At 43.7% G+C, this 19666-nt stretch overlaps 1 protein-coding gene across 1 annotated transcript; it reads left to right on the forward strand.

Moving 5' to 3' along the window:
* Nucleotides 1-3640: 3640 nt before the first annotated feature.
* LOC140000919 (cysteine protease ATG4A-like) lies at nt 3641-12448 on the forward strand (the record flags this gene model as incomplete). The annotated part of the gene is made up of 9 exons (XM_072032025.1): nt 3641-3803; nt 4267-4365; nt 5159-5260; nt 5816-5888; nt 7222-7297; nt 9102-9242; nt 10292-10348; nt 11500-11611; nt 11884-12448. Coding segments are annotated over 9 exons (888 nt in total), but the record flags the coding sequence as incomplete, so codon positions are not given.
* Nucleotides 12449-19666: the final 7218 nt, after the last annotated feature.

A 19666-nucleotide genomic window follows, 5' to 3' on the forward strand; every position in this document is an offset into this window, starting at 1 on the left:
TTTCCCAAGATAACACTGGACACAACTGCATAATCAAAAGGGATTCATTTCTTGGTTCATTCAACTCCTAGGTTTTAGTTTTAAAACATGTCTGTCTTGGCTTAAAGCACTCTTCCAATCTCTATTTCCAGTTCCTAGGATTTCCTGAAATAGGGAATCCCATTTTTTTCTTTGTACACTCTCCCAGCCTCTTTGTTTTCCTCTCCCCAAGAAATTTAGCACTGCTCTCTTCATACTTGACAACTAGATATGGAGCTGTATCAGCCAGAAGGAAGTTTCCTTCACACTTTCTGCTTCTTACGGTATCTGGGCTCTTACCTTTACACTTACTCACCCTTCCTACATTAGCACAAAGAAAGCTGTTTGGGAGATCTGATGTCTTGTTTTCCAGAAACTGCCCTGAATCACCTTTACGAGAGCTGTCCCACGCTGCGAGCACAAGTCTTGCAGTCTGGCCAGATATTTGCCTTCTAAGTCAATAACCAAATCTGTTACAAAGGTAAGAACATGTAATTAATGGAAAGGAAATCCTTTTATCCTTTTATTTTGATCCAAAACTCAGGTGAGAAATGAAATGACAAATGTTAAGGTCAGGCAGCTTGCCCACTGCCATTGCTACCCTGAAAGCAGATGGAGTGCATCTTCATACGCCACAGCCTGAGACACTAGTCGACAGGCCAGCCCGTGTGAGGAAGTCCATTGCTGCCTGAATTTTAACATGACAGGGGGACTCTTAAGCCTCTTGTTTATGCTTTAGTACTTGCGGTCTATGGGAGGACCACAGCACACTCTTCTCTGTCTCCCCTTATTTGTTGATCGTCTGTAGGAAGAAGAGAACGTGCAGAGGCCCTCACCCGTACATTGGGTCTGTTCTCACTCTGTGCAGCTCCATCATTGAGCAAAGTACCAACCTTGAGGCTTCTGTAAGGACTTGACACAAACTACAGAATACTACAATGAAGCATTCACAACAAAACCACATTTTTTTCCGCAGCCAAGCATCAAAACACTTACAGAAGGGCATGGTCCCTCTCTGTGCACCTCAAGGGGAGATCCACAAATCCTCACGTGGTTTCATCGCATCCAGCACCCTTCTCTGTGCCTCCCAGCTAAACGTGCACAGAGGCAGCTGTTGCCAAAGTGCTGTGGTGACACAATTCAGTTCTGTTTCTGAAGTCATCACCGCAGGCGCCTCCCAGTGACGGCACAACACTCTCTGTTGCTAATGCGTCTGTCTCAGAAACAGCTAGGGAAGTACCACTATGCCCAAACTGACTTGAATTAGAGTAGTTCCCAAATTATTCTCTGCTCCCCTACATCTGTGGAAGGTGGGTGATCAATCTTTTCCTTGAGAAAGGACTACAGAGCAAAAGAGCTTGATTCTGAGACGTTGCCCGTCCTTGTAGAGCAGTTCACCTTTGATTTCCATGTCAGAAAAAAGAAGGTGAAATCAACAATTCCCTTCCTCTGAGCTGGGAATAGGAAAGAAGCCCAATTCTCCAGGAAGCCTTCAAAAGGAAACTCTGCATTTCTTTGTTAAACACCTTGTTTAATTTCTTGAAAGAAATCTTTCCCAGGACTTTGCAACTGCGGTGGTTCAAAGCGGGTGGGCAGCCGAGTTCCACCACGGCCGCTCTCTCACTCCCCCTCCTCAAAGGGAAAGGGGGAGAAAATACGATGCAAAGGGCTCCAGGGCTGAGATAAGGACAGGGCGATGGCTCAACAAGTATCGTGACGGGCAAAGCAGACTCAGCAGAGTGACCCTCAGGGTCCCTCCCTGCCCCTGCTCCCCGTGGGGTCCCTCCCATGGGATGCCGCCCTTCCCCAGCTGATCCCACACGGGCTGCCCACAGGCAGCAGCTCCTCAAGCACTGCTCCCACACGGCTCCGTCCCACGGGCTCCATCCATCCATCCATCCCCCAGGAGCAAACTGCTCCAGCACGGGTCCCCCACGGCTGGGCGGCAGCTCCCCCCAGCCCCCCTGCTCCTGCGGGGGCTCCTCTCCATGGCTGCAGCTGCGGCCCGGGGCCTGCTCCTGCGGGGGCTCTCCACAGGCCGCAGCCTCCTCCAGGCCACAGCCACCTGCTCCACCGGGGGCTCCTCCACCCACAGGGGGGCAGCAGCGTGGAGATCTGCTCCATGGGGGACCCATGGGTGCAGGGGGACAGCCTGCTCCACCAGGGGCCTCTCCCTGCACAGCCCGCAGGGGAACTGCTGCTGTGAGCCTGGAGCACCTCCTGCCTCCTGCTGCACTCACCTTGGGGGCTGCAGGGCTGCTTCTCACTCCTTGCTCTTCCAGCTTCTGTTGTGCAGCAGTATTTCCCCCTGCTTACATCTGCTCTCCCAGAGGTGCAAACAACATCGCTTATTGGCTCAGCTCTGGCAAGCGCCGGGGCCCTTTTGGAGCTATCTGGAGCTGGCTGTTGTCTGGACTGTTCTCACAGACGCCATCCCTGCAGGCCCCTGCTACCAAACCCTTGCCACGTAAATCCGATCGAAGTGTATGCAGCAATTACAAAGCCGCTGTGCTTTGGGCTGTCACGATCCTTCTGCAAGTGCAGGGGAGGTGCAGGGTTGCTTTGCATTTCCAAAAGGAGGAAGAAAGCCTCCAACCCCACTGGACCTCAGCCACTTGCAGGATCCAAGCAACGCTCCCCACTTTCAGTTATCTCCCTCCCATGCACACAGTGGGAGCAAGGTTGAACAAGCACATTTTTGAAAATGTTTATCTTAATGAAGAATAAAAGAAGTCTACAACACCCAATCCCTCTGTGCACCCAAGGCAAAAATCGTGGACTATTCTGCCTCAACACTATTTTCAGACCCAATTTGTCAAGTCATCTAGCAGAGGATTTCTCTCTTGTTCACTCACTAGCTTAGTAGAGCACCAGTTTACATAGGTGCTGGAGCAGATTCCTCAACCATCTGAAGGGACTTGATCCCAGAAAAGTTCAAAACTGCAGATGACTCATGATTTTGTGGTGAAGCATCTATTAAATGAGAGCTGTTCTGCTTAGGGCACAGTGAGACAGTGTGAGAAGAACCCTGTATCTCACTGATTGAGGCTTTATAACTCTACAGAATTGTCAGTCAACAATAAATGGAAAGTGCAGGAGATATGTTCTTTCTTCCTCCTTTCCCTGCCATACATTAGCAGAGAGATTGTGGTGGGATATAGGTTCAGAGCCTCACAGAAGAAGGATTTGAACCCAGGCTCTCCACAGTCTGCACTACTGCCTTTCTGACAGCTTTTGACTATTTTATTTTATTTTATTTTATTTTATTTTATTTTATTTTATTTTATTTTATTTTATTTTATTTTATTTTATTTTATTTTATTTTATTTTATTAGTATTATTATTCTTCTTTTTCTGGGTGGTGTCTAAGTCTTGGGGGGCAGAACAAACTGTGGGAGGAGGGAATGCTACTACTGTCTGTGACAGTGGTGATTTCTGGACAGTGTTAGCAACAGAGCTTCTGCAGAGAAGAGAAAATGCCAGGCAGTCTCTGTTGGTATTCCATGTACTGAGTACTGAGTGCAGTTTTGGGCTCCACAGTATAAGAAAAAGACATAAACCTGTTAGAGAGTGTCGAAAGAAGGGCAACAAACAAGAGGGTCTCTTTTAACAGGGGGATTGAGGTTTGTGGCAAGGTTTTGGTAGCAATTTAGGGGCTGCACTGTGCTGGACACAGCAACAGACGCACCATAAGCCAAAGTCAGACAATAAGCCAAGGTGTGTTCACGCGTGGTTTACTGTGGTTTACGTGTGGTTTACATATAGAAGAAAGTTTTTGCCTAGTGGTGAGTATACTGCAGATTTGCTGCATTGTTCTAAATTAAATAGCAAGATAAGTGATGGCATCGTAGGCTGGGAAAATATTTCTAGAGTATCAGCGCATTTTGAGCATCATTTTAACTGTTTATGCAAACATGAAGATTATTAAAATCAGTGTTTATTTATGTCTGTATGTAAACAGGTGATCATGTTGTATAGCATGCAGTAAATGGTTTGTGAATGCTGCTTGAAGAATGAAAAGAGTAAGTCAGCTCCACAAGGAATAAATGAATTTTGTTTATTTGTGCAATGCAGAGATTAGAATTAGACCAACAGCATGGAACCAAAGTCTTGCTGTGTGCCTTTTATCTGTAGGACAGTTCATGGAGGCTTCAGCAGCCCTATCTGTTTTCTAGCAGTCTGAAATGTCCTCTGTGGTGCTGCACCCAGTTGAAAGCCTGCACTGATTGTGATGAACTTTCCTAACAGGAGGCACGGGTCCTTCGTCGGACGCTGGCTGGGGATGTATGCTGCGATGCGGGCAGATGATGCTGGCCCAAGCACTGATCTGCAGACACTTAGGGAGAGGTGAGTGCTGGTCCTGAGGGAACTTCGGTATTGTCTGCAGACGCTTCTTTGTAAGTACTCCATTAAAAGCACAAACCCTGAATTTATTAGTGAGACTTTCTTTGATGCCCTGGTAACAGTTCCTAATGAATCAATTCATATTCAGCTGGGTGAAATCATCCCAGCCTGAAGCAGAGAAATAGGCATAGAAGGAGAAGAAATGGGGAATCCTGTCGCCATTATTTTATAAACCTTTTAGTGTAACACCCAAGTTGAGGCCAAGGGAAAACCTGCCACCGTGGGACAGTGCTCTTACCCTTCTCTTCACTACTCACTTGTCAGCAGCACGAGGTCCAAACCCCCCTGGTGCAAGCTCTTAAGCGTGCATGTCACATCCCAGGATGCTGCCAGTGGAGTGTTTGGACTTTCTGTATGGATCTTATGTTGTTATTTAATGGGTGCTTAGAAATCCAACAAGGTCTAAACACAGCCTGTACTTTTAAATAATCTTGGAAGCTCAGAGATACTGGAATGGCTATCAATACGCAGCGTGATCCGTCAGAATATGTTTGCAGTTGATGTTTTTGTTTTGTTTTATTTTCCCTGTTTTTACAATCTAGCCTATGATGATAAAGGGCAGCTTGATGATAAATAACAAGCTTGGAATTCTAGGAGCTCTACACAAAATGTAAATATTCGAGATGAATTGAAATGTCTTTTAACATCTCATTATAAAGCTTTCTGCTGTCTAGACATTTGATCAGTGTAATGAAAACGTCACCATTTTTTATTCTATATCAATTTTTCCTTTCAGATTGGCAATGGGAAAAACACAAAAAACAACCAGAAGAATATCACAGAATCCTACGATGCTTTCTCGACAGGAAGGCTTGCTGTTATTCAATCCACCAGATGGGTAAGAACAAACATAAACTTTCAGGTTTTTTCCACTGAAATTTCTACTGTGTTGAATCACTAATTTGCAGTATGTTAATTCATAATTTTAAAAAGTGGATGTGAAGACAAGGTGTATGCTTATACAAAAATAAAAAGGTATGCAGATGGGCGCAAAGACTAGTAGTACAGAAACATTCCCTGAGACCTAAATAAAGCCATGTACTAGAATGTAGCTCTTGATAAACTCTGTAAGCCTTGGGTACCAGAGTCAGTAATGTTAGAATAGACAGTCTTGTAGCTTATTGCTGTAATTTGTAATAAAGGGCACTAACATTTGTTAACTTGTAATTCTCATTGTAGTTTAGAAGCCTTTTGTTTATTAAAGAAACTGGCACTCCCTAAGTTTTGAAAAGAGCATAGATTGAGAAAATAATTGTTATTGCTAACTACAGATTGCAGTTACTCTAGAATGTTTGACAGTCACGGTATTTACTGTATATTGTTCCCACATTCTTTATGGTCTCATTTTTCTTTGATTTTGTGTACGTGTGTCTTTTTTTCACTATGAAAACAGCACAGGTGGGTGTTGGAGAGGGGAAGTCAATTGGAGAATGGTTTGGACCAAATACAGTTGCTCAAGTACTAAAGTAAGTGAGATCATACCAGTCTCATTCAGAACGTACTCCCCTGGGGCAGCCAAGAGAAGGCCCAGGCAGAGTTTTGAAGGCTGCATCTCCCCCTGTCCCACAGTCAGGAATGTACTTGCCATCTATTTACAAGTGCAGCATGGAATGTCATGCCACAGCTCGGTGTGCAGGTACTGAGTTGGGAATGGGTGACCTCTAAATTTTAATAAAGGAAGAGCCTGAGGAGAAGAAACTGCAGGAAAGTCTCCTGCTATGCCGTCTGCATGCCCTCACCAGTCACACCACAGATGTATATTCCTTTCTGCACAGTGGCACAGCTCTGGCAGGTCGAGAGTGCCACCGTGTAGGTCGGAGTGGTGGTGTGAAACATCAGAGAGAAGCCATCTCGGCTGAGGAGGGAACTGAGCTGCAATTCCTCCCTTTCTGAGCAGCAGTTCTGCCAGCAAGGCTACTGGATAAAGATGGGCAGCTCCTCATAGTCTGGGAGCCACACTGAAAGGAACTGAGGCTGCTCAGTTCTCCAGGGGTACGTGGAGGTGTCTTACCTCAGGCAGGGGCTAGGCTACAGGTCCTGCGAGCTCAGCAGCAAGTCTTTGACACCCTGGAACAGGCACATGATCTGAAGAGGGAGGGGAGCTGAAGCATGCCCTGGACTCCAGATCTTTCATGGCCAAGTTTTTCATGGTGAAACGCTCACCCCCATTTCTTTCTGGCTTATTTGAAACAGCTAATTCTGCCAGTGCAGCTTAAGAGTGTAGCTCCCTTCCCCAAAGGTTTGGATTTTGCAGAAGTGGACATAAAACTGTGTGCTGCTGTCTCCCACTGAAGTTTTGGTGCCCCAAACCCTTAGCTGATTTAGCTTTTAACGCCCCATTTCTGCTGTGCACGCAGGCTCAGGCAGAAGTAATTCCACTGAATTCAGTGGAATTTCTTAAGCAAAAAGTAATCTGCAAAACTGGCATAGGAATTTTTTTCTTTTCCAGATGAGAAAAGACACAATTGGGCAAGAACCCAGTGCAGAGACTGTCGAGTGCAATAAAAAGTAATAAACTTGATGTAGTTGAACTGTTACTGTCACTGCACTTAGCAGTAAGACAAAACAGTTTGCACATGGTGCAGCGCATATGTTTTTCCTGGTACCACTCAGTACCTATTTTTCTAAAGATATTAAACATTTAATGTTTAAAGTTTTCTTTTTCTTACATGGAGACTTTAAAAAATGCAGAAAGGATGTTTTTTCTTAAGAAAAAATAAATAAATAAATGGTTCTGAGTGTAAAGCTACCCTTTTGATCCAACTAGTTTATATTAATTAGTACCTTAATGTTTTCTAGGAAGCTTGCTTTATTTGATGAATGGAATTCATTAGCAGTTTATGTATCTATGGGCAATACGGTGGTCATTGAAGACATCAGGAAGTGACACCTCATCAGTTTTCTGGTAACAGTTTCTGATTTGACTCCATTTGCCAGCATGTATCTAAACATGAACAAATACTTGGGGGGCCATGGCTTTGTCTTGCAAGGGTAAGAAGAGGGAAGAAGGACATACAAACTCAGTTGTGTTTTTTTGATCCCTGATGCCAACTTCGTGCTCACATCACTGGATGTGAAGAGCTCCTTGAAGAATTTCTACTGTCATCATTGCTGCCATTTCATTTCTCTGGCGTTTTATAGGCAAAGCTTGACACTATTAATAACATTAATAGGACATGTCACTGCAGTCTTAAATTGTCATCCCCCAATCATTGATCTAACGTCTCACTTGGACGTGCCAGCACATACTGTCTGCTAGAATTACTTCTACTAAATAGCTGTAATTGCCATGCCCGGCTCGTTTTGTCTTGGGTGCCCTATAAAGATCCCTGGCAAACTAGCTTAATTCACTACTGAGAGGAAGATCTGCTTTGTGTTCCTCTGTGCGTTGACTGATTTCTAGTTTTATTCCCGCAGAAAAAACGTGCTGGTCCCCTCCTCAGAGCAGCAGCGCGTCCCACAGCAGTGCACATTTGCACAGAAGTGCTCTTGGCCGAAGCAAGAAGGCAGGAGGACTCTGCACAGGCTGGAAAGCCCTCTTGCTTATTATACCTCTACGACTAGGGATAAATCACATAAATCCCGTATATATTGATGCATTTAAAGTAAGGTTTTCTTTCAATTCATTGCTCGTTACTGTCAAATAAGTTTGGGTATCTGTGATGTCAGTAAAGAAATGAATGACAATTTCCTTTATTCCTTTTGAACTCCTAGGAATGCTTTAAGATGCCACAGTCTTTGGGAGCATTAGGAGGGAAACCAAATAATGCCTTTTATTTCATAGGATTTTTAGGTAAGGAAAAAAGAAACTTATTCCAAATGTGCAGATGATCAAAAGAGAACATTTTTTGAAGGGGAAATAGTAAGGGGTCTAAGCGTGAACCTCTAGAAGTAAAGAAAGATGAGAATAGAATAAAATAAATGAAGAAGCATATCTAAAAGAGTTTAGAAACAGTATGAGATGATCCTTAACAGGAGCAGAAAGTTAACAGCAAAGCTAGGTGTAAAAATAAGTGATGACATCAACAAGAGCAACATACTGAGAATAGCTGATAGCATTTGACAAGTGTATTGGTCAAATGTCACTTTTATTTTCTTGTATTTCAAAACTGTTTCTGATAGCAGTATCTTTTTCACCTTTTGCATACCTTCTGTTATTAAGTATTGCTCTAATTAATTTAAAATGCATTCCTTCAGATTTCACCCCACTTTGGGCCAAAATTTTGCAACCCTATTTTGTCCTTTTGTAAAACCTAACCTGTTTTAGTTAGGCTTTTTTGTTCCAATTTCTGAATGAATGCCTAATGGGATTACAGATTGCATCTGTGAACATCCTGTACCTTTTAATCTGTCAAATGTTAGTGTTTACAACACTTGAGATTTAAAAAAAAAAAAAAAAAAGTACTGGATCTCACATGGAAAAATAAAAGTATGTGACAAAGATAGAACATAACCAACCAAAAAATTACAGTAATAGGTGACAATAGGAAGTTATACTAAATACCCTGTGGGAAACGCTGTGTCTAAACCTTCTGATTCTCTTAAAGAATCCCTAGCTGGAAAGTCTAGATTATACTGACTGCAATGGCAATCTAATTTCTATTTTACAGTTCTGGACCAAGTGCTTATTAATGTCACTTGCTTATTTTTAACATACGGCTTTTACCCATCCAGGCAATGAGCTGATCTATCTGGACCCTCACACCACTCAAAGCTTTGTAGATTCAGAAGAAAATGGCACGGTTGACGATGAGAGTTTCCACTGCCAGGAAGCCCCACATAGAATGAAGATCATGAATTTGGACCCTTCAGTAGCTTTAGTAAGTGTCAGGAAATCTTGAATGCATGTACTTTATCTCAAAGTAATGTCTCTCTACATTGGTAAGGGCAGCAATGCATCTCCTTGAACAGAACCAAGATCACAAAGCTGTCTTCTGTGATCAACACATAGTAGTTTGTACATAACTACATGGAGAATCTTAGGGCAAGTGGGGAGCTGTCTGTACTGTAGGGAGCTCGCTTTGTTTTCTTTACTGAGCAGCTTTTACTTCTTTCAAGAGGCATTATAATGGTCAGAGCAAGGAACTGAAACAGGTTTACGTGTTTTATTCTATCACTACTTTATGTTTGGTCACCTCTAGACAAGTTACTTAAACTTACTTTATATCATAAGTTGAAAATGTTTAAGTGGAATTATTGTATTTCACCCCAAATTACAAATACAAATGTATTATTTGTAATTCACCCAAAATGTCATGGGGGACTGTGGTATTTGAAAAAATTGGATCTGATCCCATGCCAGTATCCTGTGATTGGGTGATTGGCAGTTGTCACCAGTGGGATGTGTTTCTAAAGCTTTAAACAATCTGTAAAGATACCGGTATCTGTCATTCATTCACATACCTGTTTTTTAATACTGCTGCTTTTTAGAAAGTTTTTTTGTTTTTTTTTGTTTTAATACTTAACTACGTAACTGTGCAAAATGTGGCATGATGCAACGAGACAGACAAAATCATAATGAAGAGCAAATATTTTCAGTATAGATACCAGAATGGAAATGTTCCTTAGGTGGTCCATCATCTACAAGTTTTCAGCTTCTGCTGATACCTGGACTGTAGGAACTGGGTGGCGCTCCATGGAGGAGCACACAGGAGCTGCTGCTATTTTTTGCTTGACTATTTCGTTAGGGGTTTGCAGGGCCTTGTTCTCCCCGTGGGTTCTCTCCCTAGAGCTGCCACATATTTGGAGTCTTATATCTACTGATCGTACAGGGCATTACTGTATCAGAGGTCAAACCGCCTTACCTGCTGGTACCACATACCTACCATCTGCAAAGGTAAAACTCTGTGTGTTTGTTTTTTCCCCTAAGGGCTTCTTTTGCAAAGAAGAATGTGATTTTGATAACCGGTGTAGTCTTGTACAAAAGGTAAGAGTGGGAACTTAGCATCTCGATTTGTTCTTTATAAAGTCTGGTTTTTATTGTCTGTTTTTTGTAAAATTTTCCTTTGCATTTTCCTTTGTATACAAATTGTATGAGCCATGGAGAAGAATGCATTAAAGCATCAGGGTAAGGCAATACTACTGAATTGCTAATTGGAAATTGTTCAGCACTTTACCAGCCACAAACCCTGCCAGTTGGAAAATGGGTGTAAACATCCACACTTGAAGGTGTTACTGGGTGACACTTGCTTTTAACTTCTAATTCTCACTAAATGACTAAGGTTTAACTGCCATATTGTAGTGATGTATCAATGATTTGCTTCCTGATCCTTTTTTATTGTTTGACATAATAGATTGCGTGTTCTAATTATGACTGTTAGTCCCTGCTATCTTAAAGATCTGATTCTGTAAGCGCTGCAGGCCTCTAGCTCCTGCTGATCTAGGGAGAACAGAAGGTGCTGGCTGCCACAGGAAACAGACTTGAGGATGTTTCTGCATGCAGCTGTTAAGCTAAGCACCAGACGTCTGAATGTAAAGTACCATCAACCTCTAAGGGCATTTATTTAAAAAAAAAAAAAAAATCATCTAAGGAAAACAGTTTGTAAATAACTGAAATACAGGACAGAAGGTAACTTCTCTTTGAAGAGGAATAGCGTTTGGCTTCAGGAACACCTTTTTTCCTGACCAAAACCTGTCCTTCAAAATCTGATGCGTTTTTTTTTTTTTTTCCCCTTTGGAGGAGCTGATAGATCTGTCTTTTGTGCTATTGATCAACAGAAAACTTGAGGAGAGTTCTATGCAAGCAACTTTCTTTTAAAAAGCAGAAAATATTGTACATTCCTAGTGTGCTTGCTACCTGTAAACAAAATTACAGGTTTGCAGATATCAAAGCTGATATCAAAAGATGATAAGACTGATAATTTGTAGTACAGTTCAAGAGATCTGTCTTCCAGATGTGTTTTAACTAGGGATGTATTACAGAGACCATGGTGCTTGGATTTCACAGTATGTCTGTATAAAGACTTTTTTTTCCTGATGGACATGCGTAATTAAAAAACACTTTCAATTAAGCAGACACGTTTTGTGTTTGAAGCGTCTCCCGAGCCAGCTTTTAAAATGAAAGCATTCTGTCCTCAGGAGATTCTAAAGCAGCAGAGTCTACGGATGTTTGAGCTGGTCCAGAAGCACCCGCCACACTGGCCTCCTTTCATACCTCCAACAAAACCAGAAGTGACAACCACAGGAGCAGGTAAGGCACCGATTAAAAGCCTAATTGTGCAATGTTATGTTCCTCGTTAGCAAATAAAAGAATAATCACAGGTAGAATAACTATCCTTTGTGAGTGTCAAGCAATATATAGCAGGCATGTATCCAAACAAGCCATACAATTGCTAGCACAGATTTTTTTTTTTCACTCTTACAAAGTACTTTTCTGGAATGCGTCTTTCAAAGTTTTTTTTTTTAAGTGAACAAAATCAGGCATGTCTTTAGAAGCATTTTTTTCTTTATCTTTTTTTACAGAACTCATTGAATCTACTGACAAGCTATTTGAATTGGAAGAAGAATTTGAAATCCTGAGTGTGTGAAGGAAACTGTGGTGACTCTTCTGAGTGTTGAATATATTGGTAATATTATTGCATTGACTTAAACAGCCATGTTAGCCCCGAAGTGCCTGAAATTATGGATAACAGAGCACAGAAATCTAGTAGCATCCAAAACTCCAAGGGCAGTTTAACACACAAGCTTCCCCGGATGGAAAGGCAGTAAGAGATCTTGTGATAAGATGCTTAAAGGGAATCTCTTTTTAACGTACCTTACCTGGAGACAAACGGGCCTTTGAGATTAAGGCAAAAATACATGTATCACTGGGCACCATGTTTGGAGAAAGGGATAACCCAAATGGATATTTCTTGCTCTCATATAATAATGCAATAGTTTAGTTCTTCAAGCAAAACAGTCTTCAGTTCAGGAGGATGTTTACTTCTGTTCCCTCCTGTGGGCTGCGTCATAGGAAAAATACATTGTCTTGTTTAAAAGATTGACTGGATCAGGAGAAAATTGTTTCCTTGTTAAATATTTTAACATGTATTTGAGCAACCAGACTTTATTACAAAAATGTTTCTGTAAAAGGAACTATGTCTAATGGACACATTTTGCAATAGCCTTCCTGTTTCTGGGAGACCTCAAGAGGAACAGGAGCCTCAAATAGTTGATACAGATCACAACCACTGTTATAGTTATGGTATATTTCGCCTTGACCTTAAAATTCAAATGATTAAAACTTAGGTTATTTCTTTCCGAGTTAAAACGAGTCAAAGGTGGTTTAACTGTACCTTATTTATTTTAGAATAGATTTACACAAGTTTCTCTGTTACAGCACTTTATCTGTGCATCTAATAAATTTCTTAAGCTTTTCTTAGGTTGTATGCTGCTATGTTTAGTTAATTTGTGTGAACTAAATATAAACCAGGTGATCTTAAAACTTAATATAGAAGCGTACACAGATTACTGAATTGTTGCTTTTTGACTTCTTGCCTTTTGAAATCTGTTTTGGTAGAAGTGCCTTAACCCTACAGGTTTATCAGAACAGCCTGGGCAGTTTTATTTCTAAGGCAGAGAATCTCTCTCTAGCAGCCATAAGAAAAACAGTTCAGAATAAAGAAAGGCAAAGATTTTTAATCCATGCTGAAGTTCCTTTTCACTACCAGACAGTCCCCCTTGTGGTCATGTTGTCATGCTAGTGTCATGAACATGAACTGCAGACTTTCATCTTCACCAATAAATGACAACATAGAGAAATACTGAATATTGTCTCCTCTCACTTGCACCTCTCGATCAGGGCCACTGTTTTTTCAAACAAAAGAGTTAACGAGATCCTATTGCATCTTGTTTAATGTTTATTAACTACAGTTTGGAAACCACAAACGTAGAAAAAAAATATCATTTCCTTATTTTATTAAAACATATATAAAACATATATAAAACATATATAATATATATATATAACACATATTGTGTTGTAAAGCACACAATTCCCTACCAATGACAACAAAAAAATCATCTAATTGAGCATGCAGTTTTCATTAACCTGTTTTTTTTTTTGTTTCTTTTTTTTTTTTACAAATACCCAACAACACATACACATGTGTTGTGTTGTGTTTTTTTCCATCATTTCTCACTGAAGCAATACCCATCCCGTATCAGATCTGTGTCATTACTCTAATTTTTGTTCCTAATGTACTTGAAAAACTTCTTAACTCTATTGATTGCAACAGTGGACTTTTTTCCCTCCGATCTTAACTCCATTTATCAATTACTTATTCTCTTAAAATCCTGCTTTTAAGAGATGGTTAGGTATTCACCATCTCTCACTCTTATTTATAGATTTTCTATTCTTTTTCAGTAGTTCAGCCCTAGTCAACTCGGAGGTGTCATGTATTTGGCAATTTTATTTATGGTAGCACTCCCCTCCCCTCCCCTCCCCTCCCCTCCCCTCCCCTCCCCTACCCTCCCCTCCCCTACCGTACACTCTTTTGATTATCTCCCCAATTTTGCCTCCCCTTTCCTCCCCCCCATCCCCTCCCCTCCCCTCCCGTCTCCTCCCCTCCCCTACACCCCCTCCCCTATGCTCCCTGTCCCTACACTCTGTACACTCCCCTCCCCTATACTACCCTACACACTCCTACACTTCCCTCCCCTATCCTACCCTAAACTCCCGTTCGCTACACTACCCTACATTACCCTATGCCCCCCTCCCCTACACTCTCCTACACTCCCCTCCCGTATCCTACCCTACACTCCCCTAAACTCCGATCCCCTACACTACCCTATACTCTCCTATGCTCCCCTCCCCTCTAACACGCTACACTACGCTATGCTACCCTACCCTACCCTACCCTACCCTACCCTACCCTTCCCTACCCTACCCTACCCTACCCTTCCCTACCCTACCCTACCCCACCCTATCCTATCCTATCCTATCCTATCCTATCCTATCCTATCCTATCCTATCCTATCCTATCCTATCCTATCCTATCCTACCCTCCCCCTGCCCTCCCCTCCCCTCCCCTCCCTTCCTTTTATTCCCTCCCCTTCCCTCCCCTCTTGTCTTCTTCTCTCCTCTCTTCTTTCTTTCGGGTAACTTCAAATCGCTTCAGTCGTTCTCATAGCTCCTGTCCCTGGCTGATTCACGGGAACCCATCAGCAGCAACCAGAAGCGCTCCAGCTGCTGTGTCACTGGTCGAGCAACAGTCTCCAACTGGGAATCGCTGACTTCGTTGTGTGGCTCAGACAGGTGCCTTGCAGTTCCACCGTGGCCTGGACGTTTCCTCTTACTGTGTCCCCACCTACAGCGCACTTCTGCTTAGAAGCAGCAGCAGGCTTTGCAAGATGTCCCACTCCTTCCATTTTCAGTGGTTTAGCTTGGCTAGCCGGGTGGTGTCTGTCAATAGAAGACAACAACGAGATTTGGGTTAGAAACAGCTAACTGAGTAGTTCCTTTGCACAAGGGCAAGGAATATCTACCCCTTCCTACTGGAGGCTGCAGTGTCAGAGATAATGACGGGTCCTTCCGAGAGCTTTGAAATATCCCTTGGGGATGCTGAGTCCAGAGGACCAGAGCAAACCTGTCTAAAGTACACCGTGGAATCACTCGGAATGACTTCCTAGCAGAAGCATGTGTCTGATACAGCTTCAGCTGCTTGCAGTGTTCTTCTTCACCTCGTACCTAAATTCAGATGAGAGATCTCAATGAAGATGGAAAGGTTGAGAAATAGAGAAATCACTGATGTGCTTTGAGAACTTCTAAGGACTGAGTACTGCATCAATCCAATGTTGTAACATTAAGGATTGGTTAGAAAAGCAAACGTTAAAAACAAGGAAAGGGGAAGAACAAGTAAGCTTTCTTAAAGTATCTATTCTATTTAAGGTATCTTTAAAGAAGTAAATAAGTACTGAAATATATATGCAGATAGAGAGAGAGAGAGAGAGAGAGAAAGAGAGAGATACAGAAACCTAAGAGTCTGCTGTGCAGGTTAGCTTCTTGCTCTCTTTTCTAAAAGTCACAGTGAATGCAGCATCTGTGTGCGTTACAAGCATTACCCTCAGTCCAGCACAGGTACACACGAGAGGTCAGCCTGCAGGTTGCGGAGGCAAAGCAACTGCTCTGGCTGGATGTGAAGAGCCAAGACAGAAGTTGCTGTCAGGGAAAAGATACACAGAGGGGATGAAAAAGACGGAGTGTGCTTCCGACCTTCACAACTTCTAAGCAAGCGGAGATGAGGTTGTGGAAGAAGCAAATAAGCTGTTGATCTAGAAGCAGCCTGAAGATTGTCCTTAAGCAGGGCCTTGCATTCTTCATTTTTACAGCATTGCTTGCCTTCAAGTGCACGACGATGATTTTATGAACTTTCTACCACTACAGAAATGCACCGGATTCTTTCACAAAACTTACGGGTGGTACTTGGCAATATTGGTCAGCATTCTCTATTTCCTTCTTCATCTCAATTCTCTTTTGGCCTGTGAAGCTTTCCAGATCAGAGGAGAAGATCCACGGTAATACGGAGCTTTGGATACTGCAAAGGAAACGAAGAATCCTACTGACAACTCTTTTCAACCTCGCCTGCAAGCATCACAGAAAAGAACACCGAAAGAACACCGCTTTATCATGGGAAGCATAAATTGGAGCATAGGTGTCCTATAGCTGAAGCGAGGTGAAGCAGGTTCCACACAAGGTGAAGGAGCACACCCATAAGCATTTCCATAAAGCCGTGTTTTCAAACAAAGGGTTAAGATTTAGATTTTCTTACAAGTGAAGAATGAAGAAATAAAAGAAAAAGAAAATTACCAGGACATCCAGTTTTCCTCTAGCTTGCTTTGCTTCTTTCCGAATCTGAGTCTGGAGTGACAGTCAGGGAGCAGCGTTGTGCAGAAATGCCAAAGCCTCCCCAGCTGGTTGTACCTTCATCAGCAAGGGCTTTGATACTGCTGCCTCCTCAGCAACATCAGCCATTTCCGAGGAAAGCTGGTGTCCATCAGGTCAAATAGGAATGGGAAATCCCTCTTGCCACAACTTCACACTCACACCAGAGTTGGCAGGACAGGCCGATGGACAGAGAAGCGTCTGCAAGAGTGTTAGAAAACAGACTTTAGATTTCCGTCAACCCAGGAAGAATTACTTGCTCATCCCTTCAAAGTGAACTCTGAGTAGAAGGAGGGGATCCCAAGCTGCATTCCTGACATCTATGCTGCAAAGTCATCCAATGGGACATGTTACTGGACCAGCCTGTTACGAACAGAAACAGGACTTTGAGGTTATGCTGTTGGATTAGAATTAAGCTCAAAGAGTTAGTCCTTTGACGTGTTTTTGTTTGCAAGTGTTTTCACTGCTTCCCAGACAATGTCTCCAGCAAGCTAGCTGCTTGCTTCATTTGTTCTGTTCTGTTCTGTTCTGTTCTTTTTGATTCTGTTTTGTTTTGTTTTCTCAGCCAGGATTCTTAGAGAAATGAGATTAAAGTGATCATATTGTATGTCCACCCATCCCTCCCTCCCCTTCGCTTGTCCAGAGCTTTTACCTCGTCCAGCAGCTTGAATGAACTCGTTCCTAGGCGCAGTTGTGTCCAAGCCATTCTGTTCCTAGACGTGTTGTGAGAACAGACAGCTAAGTAGTGGGGAGAGGACGTGCTGCTGTCTGCAGTGTGACCTCAGCGCTTACCAAACAGTAGGGAATACACAGAGAAGGGCCTTAGGAGAACTTCAAGCCCCAGATACGTTTTATGTGGAAACCATATTTCCCAAGATAACACTGGACGCAACTGCATAATCAAAAGGGATTCATTTCTTGGTTCATTCAACTCCTAGGTTTTAGTTTTAAAACATGTCTGTCTTGGCTTAAAGCACTCTTCCAATCTCTATTTCCAGTTCCTAGGATTTCCTGAAATAGGGAATCCCATTTTTTTCTTTGTACACTCTCCCAGCCTCTTTGTTTTCCTCTCCCCAAGAAACTTAGCACTGCTCTCTTCATACTTGACAACTAGATATGGAGCTGTATCAGCCAGAAGGAAGTTTCCTTCACACTTTCTGCTTCTTACGGTATCTGGGCTCTTACCTTTACACTTACTCACCCTTCCTACATTAGCACAAAGAAAGCTGTTTGGGAGATCTGATGTCTTGTTTTCCAGAAACTGCCCTGAATCACCTTTACGAGAGCTGTCCCACGCTGCGAGCACAAGTCTTGCAGTCTGGCCAGATATTTGCCTTCTAAGTCAATAACCAAATCTGTTACAAAGGTAAGAACATGTAATTAATGGAAAGGAAATCCTTTTATCCTTTTATTTTGATCCAAATTCACTTTTTTTTTTTTTTTTCTAGTCCAAGAATGAATCGTGGAGAACCACCAAAACTCAGGTGAGAAATGAAATGACAAATGTTAAGGTCAGGAAGCTTGCCCACTGCCATTGCTACCCTGAAAGCAGATGGAGTGCATCTTCATACGCCACAGCCTGAGACACTAGTCGACAGGCCAGCCCGTGTGAGGAAGTCCATTGCTGCCTGAATTTTAACATGACAGGGGGACTCTTAAGCCTCTTGTTTATGCTTTAGTACTTGCGGTCTATGGGAGGACCACAGCACACTCTTCTCTGTCTCCCCTTATTTGTTGATCGTCTGTAGGAAGAAGAGAACGTGCAGAGGCCCTCACCCGTACATTGGGTCTGTTCTCACTCTGTGCAGCTCCATCATTGAGCAAAGTACCAACCTTGAGGCTTCTGTAAGGACTTGACACAAACTACAGAATACTACAATGAAGCATTCACAACAAAACCACATTTTTTTCCGCAGCCAAGCATCAAAACACTTACAGAAGGGCATGGTCCCTCTCTGTGCACCTCAAGGGGAGATCCACAAATCCTCACGTGGTTTCATCGCATCCAGCACCCTTCTCTGTGCCTCCCAGCTAAACGTGCACAGAGGCAGCTGTTGCCAAAGTGCTGTGGTGACACAATTCAGTTCTGTTTCTGAAGTCATCACCGCAGGCGCCTCCCAGTGACGGCACAACACTCTCTGTTGCTAATGCGTCTGTCTCAGAAACAGCTAGGGAAGTACCACTATGCCCAAACTGACTTGAATTAGAGTAGTTCAAACATTATTCCCTGCTCCCCTACATCTGTGGAAGGTGTGTGATCAATCTTTTCCTTGAGAAAGGACTACAGAGCAAAAGAGCTTGATTCTGAGACATTGCTCGTCCTTGTAGAGCAGTTCACCTTTGATTTCCATGTCAGAAAAAAGAAGGTGAAATCAACAATTCCCTTCCTCTGAGCTGGGAATAGGAAAGAAGCCCAATTCTCCAGGAAGCCTTCAAAAGGAAACTCTGCATTTCTTTGTTAAACACCTTGTTTAATTTCTTGAAAGAAATCTTTCCCAGGACTTTGCAACTGTGGTGGTTCGAAGCGGGTGGGCAGCCGAGTTCCACCACGGCCGCTCTCTCACTCCCCCTCCTCAAAGGGAAAGGGGGAGAAAATACGATGCAAAGGGCTCCAGGGCTGAGATAAGGACAGGGCGATGGCTCAACAAGTATCGTGACGGGCAAAGCAGACTCAGCAGAGTGACCCTCAGGGTCCCTCCCTGCCCCTGCTCCCCGTGGGGTCCCTCCCATGGGATGCCGCCCTTCCCCAGCTGATCCCACACGGGCTGCCCACAGGCAGCAGCTCCTCAAGCACTGCTCCCACACGGCTCCGTCCCACGGGCTCCATCCATCCATCCATCCATCCCCCAGGAGCAAACTGCTCCAGCACGGGTCCCCCACGGCTGGGCGGCAGCTCCCCCCAGCCCCCCTGCTCCTGCGGGGGCTCCTCTCCATGGCTGCAGCTGCGGCCCGGGGCCTGCTCCTGCGGGGGCTCTCCACAGGCCGCAGCCTCCTCCAGGCCACAGCCACCTGCTCCACCGGGGGCTCCTCCACCCACAGGGGGGCAGCAGCGTGGAGATCTGCTCCATGGGGGACCCATGGGTGCAGGGGGACAGCCTGCTCCACCAGGGGCCTCTCCCTGCACAGCCCGCAGGGGAACTGCTGCTGTGAGCCTGGAGCACCTCCTGCCTCCTGCTGCACTCACCTTGGGGGCTGCAGGGCTGCTTCTCACTCCTTGCTCTTCCAGCTTCTGTTGTGCAGCAGTATTTCCCCCTGCTTACATCTGCTCTCCCAGAGGTGCAAACAACATCGCTTATTGGCTCAGCTCTGGCAAGCGCCGGGGCCCTTTTGGAGCTATCTGGAGCTGGCTGTTGTCTGGACTGTTCTCACAGACGCCATCCCTGC

The sequence above is a fragment of the Anas platyrhynchos genome, chromosome 35, assembly GCF_047663525.1.
Source record: "Anas platyrhynchos isolate ZD024472 breed Pekin duck chromosome 35, IASCAAS_PekinDuck_T2T, whole genome shotgun sequence".
Classification (NCBI taxonomy): Eukaryota; Metazoa; Chordata; class Aves; order Anseriformes; family Anatidae; genus Anas; species Anas platyrhynchos.